The sequence below is a fragment of the Artemia franciscana genome, chromosome 16, assembly GCF_032884065.1.
Source record: "Artemia franciscana chromosome 16, ASM3288406v1, whole genome shotgun sequence".
Classification (NCBI taxonomy): Eukaryota; Metazoa; Arthropoda; class Branchiopoda; order Anostraca; family Artemiidae; genus Artemia; species Artemia franciscana.
Genome location: NC_088878.1, coordinates 12,793,545 through 12,809,600, shown reverse-complemented (window position 1 = coordinate 12,809,600; position 16,056 = coordinate 12,793,545). Strand labels below are relative to the sequence as shown.

General features: G+C 36.2%; 1 protein-coding gene across 1 annotated transcript in view; it reads right to left on the bottom strand.

Moving 5' to 3' along the window:
• Positions 1-2,294: 2,294 nt before the first annotated feature.
• LOC136037090 (WD repeat-containing protein 44-like) overlaps positions 2,295-16,056 on the bottom strand; it is an 85,127-nt gene continuing 71,365 nt past the window's right edge. Inside the window, exons 14-15 of the mRNA XM_065719540.1 lie at positions 11,669-11,796; positions 2,295-3,408 (exon numbers count right to left, since the gene is read on the bottom strand). Of these exons, the coding sequence (XP_065575612.1) occupies positions 3,125-3,408; positions 11,669-11,796 (412 nt within the window). The 3' untranslated portion in view covers positions 2,295-3,124. The remainder of the gene's footprint in view (positions 3,409-11,668; positions 11,797-16,056) is intronic.

Below are 16,056 nucleotides of genomic sequence, written 5' to 3'. Positions count from 1 at the left end.
TTTCCCAGGGGTGATCGTATCGACCCAGTTGTCCTAGAATGTTGCAAGAGGGCTCATTCTAACGGAAATGAAAAGTTCTAGTGCCCTTTTTAAGTGACCAAAAAAATTGGAGGGCACCTAGGCCCCCTCCCACGCTAATTATTTTCCCAAAGTCAACGGATCAAAATTCTGAGATAGCCATTTTATTCAGCGTAGTCGAAAAACCTTATAACTATGTCTTTGGGGACGACTTACTCCCCCACAGTCCCCGTGGGAGGGGCAACAAGTTACAAACTTTGACCTGTGCTTACATATAGTAATGGTTATTGGGAAGTATACAGGCGTTTTCAGGAGGATTTTTTGGTTGGAGGCAGGGGTTGAGAAGAGGGGAATATGCTGGGGGAACTTTCCATCGAGAATTTGTCATGGGAAAAGAAAACTTCCATGAAGGGAGAGCAGGATTTACTAGCATTATTTAAAAAAAAAAATTAAAAAATAAATGTGAAAAAGCTTTTTCAGCTGGAAGTAAGGAAGAGCAATAAAACTTAAAACAAACAGAAATTATTACCCATATAAGGGGCTCACCTCCTTATGATACCTAGCTCTTTACGCTAAAGTATTTTTAGTAATTTCAACTATTTATTCTACGGCTTTTGTGATTCAGGGGTCATTCTTAATGAATTGGGATAAAATTTAAGCTTTAGTGTAAAGAGCGAGGTACTGACGATGGGGCGAATCCCCTCATATATGTAATAAAAACATGAGAATACAAAAGTTCTTTACGTAAGCTAATTTATAAGTTACGTAAATCTTTTACCAATAAAAAGATTCGTAAAAAATTAAAAGTTCTAGTTGCCTTTTTAATTAACCAAAAAATCGGAGGGCAACTAGGCTTCGCCCCCGCTCTTTTTTTCTCAAAATCATTCGATCAAAATTATGAGAAAGCCATTTAGCCCCCCCCCCCCAAAAAAAAAAAATATGCAAATTTCGTTTTGATTATTCCTCTACGGAGAGCCAAAATCAAAACATGCAGTGATTCAAAAACGTTCAGAAATTAAATAAAAAAAACGAGTTTTTTTAACTGAAAGTAAGGAGCGACATTAAAACTTAAAACGCACAGAAATTACTTCGTATATGAAAGAGGCTGCTTCCTCATCAACGCCCCGCTCTTTACGCTAAAGTTTTTTACTGTTTTAAAAAGAAGAATTGAGAGAAAGAGTCAAACTTTAGCGTAAAGAGCGGGGCGTTGATGAGGAAGCAGCCTCTTTCATATACGAAGTAATTTCTGTGCGTTTTAAGTTTTAATGTCGCTCCTTACTTTCAGTTAAAAAAACTCGTTTTTTTTATTTAATTCTCACGAAAGAGCCAATCATGTCAGGGATGTACACCGAAGGATGGGGAAATCCCAAGATCCTAAATTCAGGCTACTCCTTATTCAAATTACTAAAGAAAATTAGTTTTATTTTATTATTCACCCCACCCCACTCATTTCATTTTGTTATTATCCCACCTCCCTTCGAAAAATGCCTGTATACAAGCCTGACTCAAATTTTAAAAAGTCAGATTTTTACCCTCCAGAAATTATACTTGCTCGTCAGTCTAGGTTTGCCACTCTGCATTAGTTAACTTGGTCTCAGAAACACCATGGCGGGACTATTTTTCTCAATAGTAATAGGGAATAATATTATTTCAATAAATTGGTGCAAATGAGTAAAAGAAATAACCAATCAAATTAAAACTAACTTCTTACCACATAAATAAAGGAGAGTTTTCTCTTTGGCTGTGAATAGAGTATATAAAATACATAAAGCAAAGTCCATAATCCTTTTCTGCATAAACTTCCTTTAATAGTTCAAAGAAAGTAGTTGAGCTGGATAAATAAAACTTCAAAGGATCTTCTGGAATTGACCTCTGGACTGACAGGGAAGGATCCAGAGCAAAGTCTTGGGGGAGGCCCAATGTGACCAGGGCACCAATGAACAAAATCTTGGGGGCGGGGGGCCAATTTGACGAAGGTGCCAATAATTGACCAAAATGACATATTTATTCTAAAAAAGAGAATAAGAAAAAAAAACAGAAATGAGGGAGCCAGAAAAATCCCCAACCCATCCCTGGATCCATTACTATAGGCTAATTCCTTTTTGACTGCTTCTATTACTTAAAAAGAAAGTTTTTCGAGAAAGCAATCTTTTACCCTGAAAAATTCTTCAGTGAAGAGATAACAAAAACACCTCCATTCGGGTGGCAATTTAAAAGTTTCAAATCTTATTTTAAAAATGGGCACTTATCTGTTATAGCCACCACACTCGAGTTCTTGGTTTGACAAAACCGGTTTCTTTCTGTAGTTTCTTTCAGCTTAGTGCGACAGAGCGTTTATACACTATTATGTAGGTATTTCTTAATTAAAAATTTTAGTTGGTATTTTGGTTAAGTTAGGTTAGAAGCCATTAAATATAATGCGTTCTCTGTGGGCTGATATCCATAATTCTCTGTTGCAGTTTCCATAGTTTAGTTACTAAAGTAATTTTTTTCATCATACTTAGGTATATTTCACTGGGATTAAGCTAACTTGACTTTTGAGTGTGGTGGCTATAACAGATTAGTAACAAATATGTATAGTCAGGAGCTACACAGAAAACGAAGCAGCTTTTTTTCCAAAACTTATTTTCAACAGGACTCCTATTTAAGCATTCAACCGTCAAAATACAAATCTATTAACGTATCAAATGTTGTAGCTAGGAACATACACTAACAAGATAACACATACTAAACAAAAATCTGATTAAATTAGGGAGAAAATTACATCAGTACAATAAAAACAACAATAAAATATAAATTGAGTCGTTCGATAAGCCACTTGCATAGTACGATATTTCTAGTAGCAAAGGGAAACAGAGACGATGAAGTACAATATCAAAGTACATTACATTTTTTAGTGCTATGTAGAAAATTTTAGTTAAAATTATGGTAAAGATATCCTAGTTTAAAATGTTTTAAAATTCCTATGGACAAAGAGAGAAAAACTGTCTTAGACTTAAGAGACAAAAGGAGTAGTTTTAGCTAAAAGAATCACAATTTCTCTTTTTTTTAAGAGAGAAGAAAAAAGGCCCAAATATGGCTATGCACATCACTGACCTTGTATCTCTTAAAAAAGGGCAGAAGCAGGCAGTGAACTATGCTTTGGTTTTGTCTTATTCATAAACACTTTGATTGAACCGTTATAGTCAGCACTAACTATCACATATCCTGCCCATCCAGCACGTGGAATAGTTCCATTCGGACCACTGAATCGAACAGTACTCTGGGAGCCACTTCTTTGCATAGGTGTTTCAAAGGTAGTGTCTTTTGGTTTTCGCTCATATTCTACATAGTCAATTATTATCTGAGGCTCAGGAGCAAAAATTGCAGAGGTAACGACTGCATTGTGCGCTGCAAAGAAATTTATCAAATTACATGTACGCTTCTTAAAAATAGTAATAATGAGTTTCATAAAATATACTGGCTTTTCTCTAATGAATAACTACTATACAAAATCAATGCAATCACTGCCATTTCCCTACACTTATTTCTAGTACTTTTATGCCATAAACACACAAATTTAATCCTGACTGAGATTGATTTACCGTCACTTATGGCAGCATGTTTTAAAATATAGAGTTTTGCCGCGAATGGAATAGTTGGTTATCCTCTGCGTCAATGAATCTCAAAAATTCTTTTGAGACATGAGTTTTCGAAAAGGAGTAGTCTTCTCTACTGTTCCTGATTTAGATACCAGGTTTTGGCTGCGTAAGGTTGATCTGGAACAACACGACTATTGAAAAGTCGCAGTTTCAGTCGCGTCTCAGTCTTTCATACTCCATGAAAGAACCGTTTACGGGATATCCCTGAACCGTTTTGTGAGAGCCTTGGGACTGATACTGGGGAAGTTGAGACTGTCCTTAATCTCTTGAAGGGAAAGAAGTGCCAAAGAAAAACAGAAGTGAAGCAAACGATATGAAACGAAGAAAATATCCTCGGTTGGGGTGGGAGGATAACGTAAAGAACGATTTAAAGGAAATGGGAACTTCCTGGGAAGGTGTAAAGAAGGAGGTTTTGAATAGAGTAAAATAAAGGAAGAGCAGGAGGAGCGTGCATGAGCTATGTTGGCCTCAGGTAACTTGGTGCTGCGGCGAGTTGTTGTTAGCAGTAAATGATTTGGAGCCAACTCTTTTGGACCGCCTCATTTTTTTGTTAAGTTCACTTGAAAATTACGTATGCCAGACCGCATATGCGCATTCCAATAATGTTAATGTCAGGCGCATGCCTGACAATGGATAAGTAAACAGGAGGGGAGTGCATCTTAGAGCTGTAAAATTTATTCAGAAGTTTAGACAAGGATAGTGAAACGTTTGTTTATTTAACAAGACTTGAAACATGTATGTCCCATTTAAGATATATTAGACATCGTAACAACAGGGAGTTTAACATGTTTCCCTAGTATTTTGGGTGGGATAGGGTCTAGAAAAACAAAAGTAGATTTCAAGAAGTTTACCGTCATTATATTTGCTTTCGTGGTACCTACTTTCATAAACTTTTAGCTTGGCCAGAAACATATATTAGGATTTCAAGGAGGCCACTTTTAATATTCCTATGCCATACTTCAAAATCAAAAAGTCATCCATATATTTCCATCGGTGAGCAAAATCCTTACGATTTCATTACTAGAAATAAAAGTGGTCCGAATTAGGGTTCTTGATAAATTCCACAGTAAATACGGAGAGGGTCAGAGAATACATTTTTGTATTTTACCACTTATGGTTTATTTGACAGGAACAATACCACAATATTTACCAAGAAAGGGTCCAGTTCAAAGCTGTCCAGTAATAAGAGAATCAGGATGTTGTGGTCGAACAAGTTAAAAGCTTTTTGGTGGTCAACCAAGACCAGATTAATGCTGGTATTTGGTTTTTCTAAACCATTCAAGATGGTATCTACCAAGTGCACAAGGTAATGGGTGGTGGAAGTTTTGCTTGAACTACCAAATTGTAGGGTGTCAATGCGTGAATTAGTTTTAACTTTGAGCCTTTCGTGAAAAGATTGCAAAACTCATTTGGGCTTTTTGCGTGTCCAATGGTGGCTATCACGTGCCATGAAAGCACAACTTTATTCTTTCCCAGGTTTACCTACAATCGGAACTATCTGGTAAAGACAGGGCTTCAAATCTATATAGCATCTACAACTTAATGGCTTGGTTGAATTCCTTTACCCACAATTTTTCTAAATCGAAGACTAAGTATGAGAGATTCTTTTTGGAGCTTTCGCTTCTTTTTAATTTAAGGGAGACTTTGCTGCCATCAAATTGTGTCCCAAGTCCCATCAGTTCCATACTATCTTCTTAAATCAAGCAGCTTTGTTCTCCATCTTTTTCTAAAGAGACAATGATCAATCTGATCTCGTGTGTGATCACCAGGAGATGGTAAGCCCCCGAGGAAGAAAAATACATGAATCTAGAAACCCAGTGGCTGGTACCAAATTATTTTATTTTGGTTACTAAGATACACAAATATTAACAAAAAGGCCATAACCTTAGAATTTTGCTAGTCAAAAAGGATATCAAAGTTTCATCCACCTAAAATGTTTCATCCTAACAAAGCACTCGACACTCCTAAGCATGTACACAGAATACTACAATTCCTATGATTCCATTCATTGTGTTGCGAGAGCAACACTTTGGTTTTGTCCCGGTTTTTTTTTTTTTTTTTTTTTCCTATGCCGCCGATCTCAGCTTATTCCTGGAAACTGGTAAGGGTCTAACCTGTGCGGTTTTTACGGAAAGTGTGGACCTCAGGCCGGATTGATGAATATGACATTACATTTTGGAAAGCTCCGTAGAACTCTTGCCTGGGGCCAAAAAGGATGGTTTTTGCTTGTCCTCGAGCCAGAGCCTATGGTGTGCGAAGTGAAGTGGAGTTATATAGCCTATGTCAGAGAGGAGTATCTGAAGTTGTGGAGCCAAGCTTTCGTTTCATCAAACCATGTTTCTGCTTTCGAGTGGAAAGCTCCGTTCTAGCAGGCAAGCAGGCAGGCACCAGTTTCAAATTGAAGATGGACTAAAATCTATAAGTGTTAAATATATGCGGTAGTTCCCCGGCCCCACAGCCAATATATCTTCTTTGAGTGATAAATAGAAAAATTTACAGAAACAAAAAAGTGCGATTTTCCCACGGGTCCGAAAGTGCTGCCATCTATTGTTTCTAGCCATTTCTGTTCGTGATTTCAGCTGACTTTACCATTCTTTTTTTTCCTACTTGGGATTGCAATAGAGAAATGGTATCAGATATACTTCTTAAACTTTAAAAGTTCTCTCATTGCTAAAGAAATTAGAGCTTATCCTTTGCTCCTTTCTAAGTGGTGGTGTTAGAAAGTTGGCCTCCGGCAAAAAAGTCAACTTTTGAACTAAGACAGATAGAATTTTTTTTCAATGACAATCGATAGACCTTGATGAGCTGATCAAAGTATATGTCATCCATTTTTTTTTTATAAAAATTCCTTCATGACATACACCAGTTTGAAAGTTTCAAGGGGTTGACAACTTCAGTGGTAAGGTACACACTTGAACCAAAAATAGGCCGATACCAATTGTGAGATATGTAGGGGACTTCCAAGCAACAGTCGATTATTAGCTTATAATCATCTTTGGCAATGAGGGGTTTGCAACTTTTGCTGATTGGTGTACCTATTATCTGTTTCTGGTGTAATTGATGGTAAGAACAACTTGGTTCCCGATTGTAAGACATGTAGGGGAGTTGTAAGTAATAATCGGCTGTTAGGCTACAATGACTTCAGCGACAAGGGGGTTGCAACTTTTGCTAGTTGGTGTACCCATTATTTGTTTCCGGTGAACTTGGATGTATATCACGGGAGAGGGACTTGTAAGTAAGAATCGATTGCTAGAGGAGGTTCATCAGAGGCTAAAAATTTGTGCAAATTGTTGCACATCTATGGTATTTGATCCTGAAAAGTCACGAATAGCTTTATAATACCAACTAGATTATATAAGATAATGTTCCAAGTTTCCATCGGTCACGATGTCTACGATTGAAAAGGATAAAGTTCAACTGGCTGCAAACTCAATTTAGTCCGTTCTTCCGATATTCTTTTGCTGTTGTTTTTTCAACGCTGAAGAACTTGATCATGTGATTACTGGTTGTGTTCTGCTTTGAATATGCCGTTTTGAATGCTTTGATAGTTTTGACAACTTCAGAATTTAACCGATAGCGAAGAAACAAAACCAAAGTGTTGCTCTCGCAACACTTTTATCGGCGAAGCCGGACAAAGGTTGCCGCAACACTTCACGTTGCCCAGGCAACGTAGGTCTAGTTTTCCTTACAATCAGCTCGTATTTGTTGTTTCTTTTTCTGTTTGCTTTATCTCCCTACCCCATGCTATTTTCGAAAATTTTTCGGCATACATTTCTGGTACATCTAAGAATTAAAATTTGTATTAAATAGCGCCACTTTTGACGAAATTTGATGTAACAAGAGCTCTTTATGAAGTAGATTCTATCTAAAAAGGAGTAAAATAGACTTTAATCTTCTTGTAGTTCCTAATCTAAGCCTAAAGAGCCCTCATATTATGATCGCTTCCATTCCATCAATATTCAAATTGTTTGGACATATATAATTATGCATAATCGAGTACAGTATAGCATTTTCGGACTAGGTGTAGCTCCTTTATATGCAAACTGGTAGTTCCGCATACAGAGAGCCCGGATCCCCCACCTGAGAAATCTAGTAGACAATTTACTATAATTTCAAAAAATATATTAAATAGCGTAGCCTGCTGAATGCAAACGTGTATAGATGCCGCATGTAGAGGGGGAGGGGGGAGGGAGACGTGTTTTTCCCAGGGTCCAGTCTTGGCTCTAGGCATCACTGTAAATGAAAACCACCTCGAATATTTGTCCTAGAACGAAGAAAAAAAGGTCGTCGACTTCAAAAGTTTTACAGGATGATCTAAAGACTATTAAAAGACCAAAATTTCACAATGGACCCCCTCCCCGCTCCGTAAAAAAATCCCATACACGTGCCAAATCTCGGACTATCCTCTTAATCGGGTAATCCTTTGATTCTAGGACAACTTTTTGGGGGTGAGATCTATTCAAATTTATAATACTGCCCGTTCTGCAGCCAAATTCTAAGACACCTTGGTTTTGTTGATGCATTCTTCAAATAAAGTAACTTTAGTACTTAATACTACTATTGAAAAAATTTCAACCTAATTCGTGCCCTGAACATAAAAAAATTTAGAAAAACAGCTACGTTCCCCTCTCCCCCTTTTTTGATGAAATACTCCCATTTCTGGGCCATCGTGGCAGGATTAAGATCTTAATTATTTAAGATATACAGAACAAGAAAATAAGATAATAATAAGATATTAATAAGATATACACATTCTAGGCCTAGTTTTTCGAGCTTGTCTCCCCTTGAGCCTATGTCATATATATACATGTATATGTGAATAATACATAAATGAACCTGAACTTGAACGAACATATGGGAATATCTAAAGAAAACGAACCACGAGCTAGGCTCGAAGGGAAGACTACAATGGGGTAATTCCTTGGTATTTTATTATGAAAGAATTACCTAAATCCTGACAATCAAAGGCCTTCCCCCTCCCCTAGAAATGTATGATTTCCCAAGATCTTGATTACGTTTAACTTTTTTAAAAGTTTATTCATTTGTGTATCCCTAGTGTACCCCTATTTTTATTTTTCCATTATAGCCTTGCAAATAGGTGGAAATAGCACTCCTTATCAAACTATTACACTGCTATCAAACTATTATTTGTGGAATGCTTAGTTAGTGTATTTTAATCGAGGACTGACATACGGTGCTCTTTTGAATCATTAGCATTTAATCATAAAGGACCACTTTTTATTAATTGTTGAGTGATGACGAGTCGAAGGAAATACGCAACGTCAATACGCAAGAAGTTGGAGGCGGTCAAAGGGTACCTTAATAAGGGCCCTCCAATTATACAAACTTAAAATCTTTACAAGCGTTTAGTTTTAAAAAGGTGTAAAGTTTCCACCAATCGTAAGATATGTACTTAGGTGGGTTTGATTTTCAGTATTAACATTGAAACATCAACCACAGATTAAAATAAACAAGCTCAGAAACACAAAATACTTTTTCGTTGAAGATCAAACATTACTAGTGGAATATTTGGTTAATACTTACTAATTTCGGACAATCGAATTTCGATTTTAATAATTGGTGGATGATTAACATTTAATAATTTAGGCGCACTTCTAAAGTCCCCAAATGACCGTGAGTCAAAAGAAGCAGCTTACAACATGCTTTTAAATGTTAATTTCGGGATAGGAGAGTTGGAGGGTGATCTATGGACACAGATCCATGGGACGTACTAAGGAGATTCCTCTAACACGATCCAAAGAGACTCTTAGAATATAAGTAATAAAACAAGTGAGGGTTGAAGGGACACAGGCTCAGGAGCTTTCCACTGGCCCCTTCTATCGTGTAGATTACAAATATATGTACGGCTCTGATTTCAGCTGGACATTACATATCACATCGTGACCACCTTTTGATTAAAATGCAACTACAAAGCCTCAGTTTTATATGGTATTTTTGCAGAGCTTGGGGCCAAGGGCGGGCAAACTGCACGTATTATGGTTCCCATAGCTTCTAGTCGAGTGGATGGTACACTGAACATGCAATCGTACGCCCTTTGGGAGGGAGTCAAATTCTGGTCTTGCCAATCCTTTGGCTTGGGACAGGGGTCAGTGGTGTGATTTCGCAAGCTCAGCCAAGTCTGGAGAGCTTGCAATTATGTATATTTCCAAAAACAACTTAGTTTCAAACTTCAAGTGAGACGGGGAACGCCTGGTCCTGCTACAAGTAGAAATACAAGTAAAACACCACGGATCCCAGAAAAATGTTTTTGTACCTATCGACCGTTTTGACAAAAGACAACTATAATTGGCCCTTGAATCAGTTTTTAAAGTAGAAATAACTTGAATTATTAATCAGCTAAAGGGTTTATCATCCTCTGGCCCGAATTGTATTCCTACTAATGTAGTTAAATTTATCGTCTCGAATGAGGTGTATTACGAATGATGTCTGGTATGGGGTGGGACAAGATATGCACTAGATGGTGGATAGTAGGTGATCGCTCCATTTAATTACCGTTTGTAGTTAAACTGATGAGCCTTTAAATCTATCATTTGAATATAAAATTGTCCCATTCAATTAAGTAGGCTCGAATGTCTGTCTTGTATAAAGGTGCACCTTGAAGTGACCGACTATTTGTTAGTCAACATTTTTGCAGTCAGTATTAGGAATATTTTAAAAAGGCTATACTTTCCCACCTTTTTGCCTTTTTAGAAGCAAGAGATTTTCTAATGGTTTTCAGTTTGGTTTCTGAGCTAAGTACTGCTAAGACGAGATCCAGGCACGTCTTGTCGACTCCTCATGCTGTCTACGTTCGGCTTTCGACCTCATTCCTACAACTATAATTCTGGATTCCTGACAAGATTTCGATTTTTGCAACTCTTATTCGTCTGAAAGGTAGATTTCAGTGGGTCTTTTTTTCCACCCACCGTCTGATCTTTATTTTTGTGTCCCACAAAATTGAGCTTCAGGAGAACAGTTGTGTACTTGGTTTATTTTAATGAACTTATTGTCGCAATTATAAACATAAAAAAATGTAGGTCGTCGTCAAGGAATGATACTGTAGTCAAAACTGATCCGCCTGACTGTGTTGTCAGAAGGCCCATGACGAATTAGTAGATTCGTTGGAGAAAATAATTTCTGAATGTTTGAATGTTTAATTTTAATGTTTAAATGTGAATGTTTTCCCCATGCAGTCTATGTTCACTGTGCAAGTCACTCCTTAAACTCAGCCTTAGATTCCTTAGTCACTGAAAGTCGCTGGAGTCACTGCAATACCTATTTCCTCAGCACTGTATTTCCCTCGACGAAGAAAAAACAAAGGATATATAGGATACCCTGGCTAATTTTTGGTATCTTGATACAGACAGCTATAGGGGAAACCTGGAGGCTCGGTTAGCTTTGTGGAGACTGTGGATACAGTCGGGAAATGTGGCACCAAAATATTTCACAACACGCTTAAAGAACGTGATAAGAATGTTTTCCCAACTCTACATCAATTTTTGAAAATTGGTACAACGATTCCCGTCATTAACAGAAGAGTGAAATCTTAAAAGTCCGGTCATTATCCTGCAGTCCGATGCAATGATGAATTTAAAGCCTTCGAGAAGAAGAATCAGAAATGTTTCCCGAATTATTAGAGCTAATAATTCAAAGAAAGAACCAAATAAAACAGTTAATAAATCCAGATTTTTACCCACGGTGGTTCCTTAAATTTAAGTTGTATTCGTCTTGTTTGATATAGAAAAAGTTTTTCAGGCTATCTTTGTTTTTTCAAGTGTTTTTGCTCTGTTTTTATTTCTCTTTGTTTCTTCAGCATTGAAGATTGCTTAGTCGAGCGAATGTGCTTTTTTACACATAAACATTTTCTGAAATACATTTGGCTGGAAATTTTGAATACTTGAATTTGCTTCGCCCTAACAATGCACATAATTGGAAAAATAAATAATAAAAGGAACGAAGATCTGCATTAAAAAAAATATATTTAAAAGCAACCAAGCTTTAAGACTTACCTCGGATAGCCTCCCAAAAATTATTTCTGTCTCGCCTCACAGAAGAAAACTTAGCGTAATCGTGATGAGTTTTCCACATGTATAAACATTGGTTTTCAGATCCACAAATAATATACTTTCCATCATGACTAAAAAAGAAAGAAAATCATATATAAAATATTCACCCGAAAACTGTGATTTGTAATTTTACTTTGTTACCATTTAGAGTTTATCCTTGATTCTCTTTTTATCCGTGAGCTGGGAGTAATATTTTGGGAAAACAGAGCTATTGGCAATATCTGACGCAAGTTGACCAAGTTGATGACCTCACTAAGGATATAATGAGTTGCGTCTCAGAACAATGAAAAACATCAGAATATTACCATTATGAATAAATCTTTGGTCATTGTTTTGGTGATTGTTAGCTGTTTGACGAATAAGAAAAATCCAAGCAACAACCAGGAGACCATATTTGTTGGGTTTGAAATATTCTTAGATTCAAGGTATGTCCCAAACTCATCAAACTGAAATGACTACAGGCTATGCAGATGTGCAGGACAATACTCAAAAGTAAAGTAAATCTTCATTGTAGTACCTATTAGAACGACCGAAACATATAGCAACAGAGCACTAATTAGGTATATGTGTAGGACCATATAGCACACATATTGCAACATATAGATGTAGCAACATATATAGAAACATATAGCAACAGAGCACTAATTAGGTATATGTGTAGGACCATATAGCACACATATAGATATAGCAACATATATAGAAACATATAGCAACAGAGCACTAATTAGGTATTTGTGTAGGAATATTGTTTTTATTTTCTTACTAAGTAAACTTTAGAGACATCATGTAAGCTAGAGCCCCGTTTTTTTGTTTTTTTTTGTTTTTAAATCGACAAGCTGTTAAGGCCTCTTTTTTCTATTAAAAAAAAAAACGGCTAATCCCTTTTTTTTTAACTTTGACACCGATGTTTTTGTTTTCAGGCTTAAATGCAAAAACCCTAAAACACAACTATAATAAGCAAAAGAAAATAAGTTATTGCCTATTCTTTCACAGATATAAGATGAGAGGGATTTTGGATATAAGATATAAGATAAGATGGAGGATTTTTTTTTAAATCGACAAGCTGCTAAGGTTATCTTTTCTATTAAAAAAAAACCGACTAATCCTTTTTGTTTTAATTTTGACACCGATGTTTTTATTTTAAGGCTTGAATGCAAAAACCCTAAAATACAACTATAATAAGCAAAAGAAAATAAGTTACTGCCTATTCTTTCCCAGATATAAGATGAGAGCAGGGACGACTATAGCCGTTTTCTCGCCAAACTTCTTTCGACCCACTTTGGTTGCCAAACTCTAAGTTCATAACTAATTGTTTAAACACAGAATTTCTAATTTTTTGAAACGAATAACTTATTTCGGATGCATGAGAAGAAATGAAGTTCATAAAAGCAGAAATGATATTATCGTTTTTATCACCAAAACTTTCAATGCTGTTCAGAGGTCCCACCCTCTCAGTAAAAAAAAAAGAAAAAAAAAAGAATAAAACACCAGCTGTTTGAATGATAAAACATTATGAAAACTCTTTCTATAAATTAAACTATACTACCATCCTCAAACAAAGAATAATCAATAATTTTAATAATATAGTTGATCGTAACCCACTACAAAAATGAGATAGCAATGATGCGTTTTTTTTTTTGGGGGGGGGGATATATTTCTATCATACCGAACCAATGGTACTAGAATATCGTCACAGGGATCCTTCAAACGGAAATTAAAGTTTCTATTGTCCCTTTAAATTGACCAAAAAGTTGAAAGGCAACTAGTTCCCCTCCCACGCTCTTTTTTCCCTAAAGTTGTCTGATGAAAATTTTCAGATAGCCTTTTTGTTCAGTATAGTTGAAAGGTACAATAACTATATTTTTGGACATGACAAACCCCAAGTGTCACTGGAGGAAGGGATGTAAATTATGAAATTTACCCATTGTGTATACCAACATTTTTCACGAAAGGAGGGGATATTTTCTGGGGATAGATTTTCTAAGGAGATGAAAGTTCCTGGGAGTGAATTTTCCAGGGGAAATTTGACAGAATTCGTATACGAAATTCGTTTTATCTGTCTTACCTTCTCGGTTGGCAACCTCATTTTATATGCCGAGAGACTTTAGGGAAATTATCCGGGAAAATCTTCATTGGAGCTAGAATTCTCTGGGGGATTTTTAGTGGCAGAGGGGATTTCCCACGGGAGAATATCTGAATTGGGGAATTATCACCAGGAGAAATTATCCATAGGAAAATTTTCCACGGGATAGACTTTCCATTAGGGGAGGGGGTTTCCGGAGAATATTTTCCACGTGGGGAGGATTCCCCCATGACCTTAAAAAGGATCATAAATTAAGTAAAAACAAATCTTTTTTTCAAATGAAAGTATGCTCAGGATCATTTTTCACACGCAATCGCAAACAAGATATTTTTTGAAGGGAATTCACTGCGAGGAAGGAATCGTTCGGGGATAATTTCCCGGCGGAAGAATTTTACGTGGGAGGAACTTCATATGGAGAAATTTTCCGTGGGAGGGATTTTCTACGAGTAGGTAGGAGGGGATGTGGATTTCCTGGGTTTACTTGAAAAACGATCTGAAATTTGACTAAAAAAAAACAAAAACAAAAAAACCAAATATTTCTCTCCCAGAAGTAAGGAGCAGTAAAACTTAAGACGAACAGAAATTATTCCGTAAATAAGTTGGGTTGATCCCTCCTCACTACCCCAATCTTTAACCAAAACGCTCACTATAATTAGAATCAGAACTTTTTTTTAAAATTACCTCATATACGGAATAGTTTCCGTTTTTCTTATTATTTAAATAGTATTATATTTTTTTAATAGTTTTAGTTTTTTTGTTATTTAATTCTTGTGAAGAAAAGGGTAAATCAAACAGTTCGTGGTAACGAGCTGTAGTAAGGAACGACCCGGCTCAATAGTAAATTACATAAAAAAAACTAGTTTTTTTAACTGAAAGTAAGGAGTGACATTAAAACTTAAAACGAACAGAAATTACTCCGTGTATGAAATGGGTTGTCCCCTCCGGAATCCCTCGCTCTTTACGCTAAAGCTTTTAATTGTTTTAAAAAGCAGAATTGTGGCAAAGAGTCAAACTTTAGCGTAAAGGGCGAGAGATTGAGGAGGCGACAACCCATTTCATATACGGAGTAATTTCTGTTCGTTTTAAGTTTTAATGTCGCTCCTTACTTTCAGTTAAAAAACTAGTTTTTTTATGTAATTTCTGAACGTTTTTGAATTAATGCATTTTTGATTTTGGGTCTCCACACATAGATTATTAAAATGAAATTTGCATATTAATTCCTCTTTTGGCTAAATGGCTTTCTCTTAATTTTGATCAGACGATTTTGAGAAATAAGGGATGGGGAAGGAGGCCTAGTTGCCATGCAATTTTTCGGTTACATAAAAAGGCAAATAAATTTTAATTTTCAACGAATTTTTTTATTAGTAAAAAATATACGTAACTTAAGAATTAACTTGCGTAACAAACTTTTATATTCTTTAATTTTTATTATGTACATGAGGGGGTTTGTACCCTCGTTAATACATCGTTCTTTACTCTAAATGTTAAGTTTTGTCCCAATTCTTCCAGAATGACGCCTGAATCAGAAAGGCCGTTGAATAAATAATTGAAATTACTAAAAATACTTTAGCTTAAAGAGCAAGGTATTTATATCCTCCTAAATACCTCGCTCTTTATGCTAAAGTATTTTTAGAGCCCCTCATATGCGTAATAATCTCTGTTGGTTTTAAGTTTCAATACTACTCTTTACTTGCAATTGAAAAACTTTTCCATGTTTATTTTTTAATTGTTTTTTATAGTAATTTTAGAAAATCCTGCGCCCTTTTCATTGAATTTCTGTTCCCCCATGACATATTTCTCCAAGGAAAGATCCTCCCACATAGCCCCCTCCCCTCAACCCCGCCCCCAAAACAAAAAAAAATCCCTGGAAACGACTGCACACTTCCCAATAACCATTATTATATGTAAACACTGGTCGAAGTTTGTAACTTGCAGCCCCTCCCCCAGGGACTGTGGATGAGTAAGTCATTGCCAAAGACATAGTTCTTATGGTTTTTGACTATGCGGAACAAAATGGCTATCTCAAAATTTTGATCTGTTGACTTTTGACCAAAAATGAGCGTGAGAGGGGGCCTAGGTGCCCTCCAGTTTTTTTGGTCACTTAAAAAGGGCACTAGAACTTTTCATTTCTGTTAGAATGAGCCCTCTTGCGACATTCTAGGACAACTTGGTCGATACGATGACCCCTGGAGAAAAGAAAAAAAAAAAAACAAATAAACACGCACCCGTGATTTCTCTTCTGGCAAAA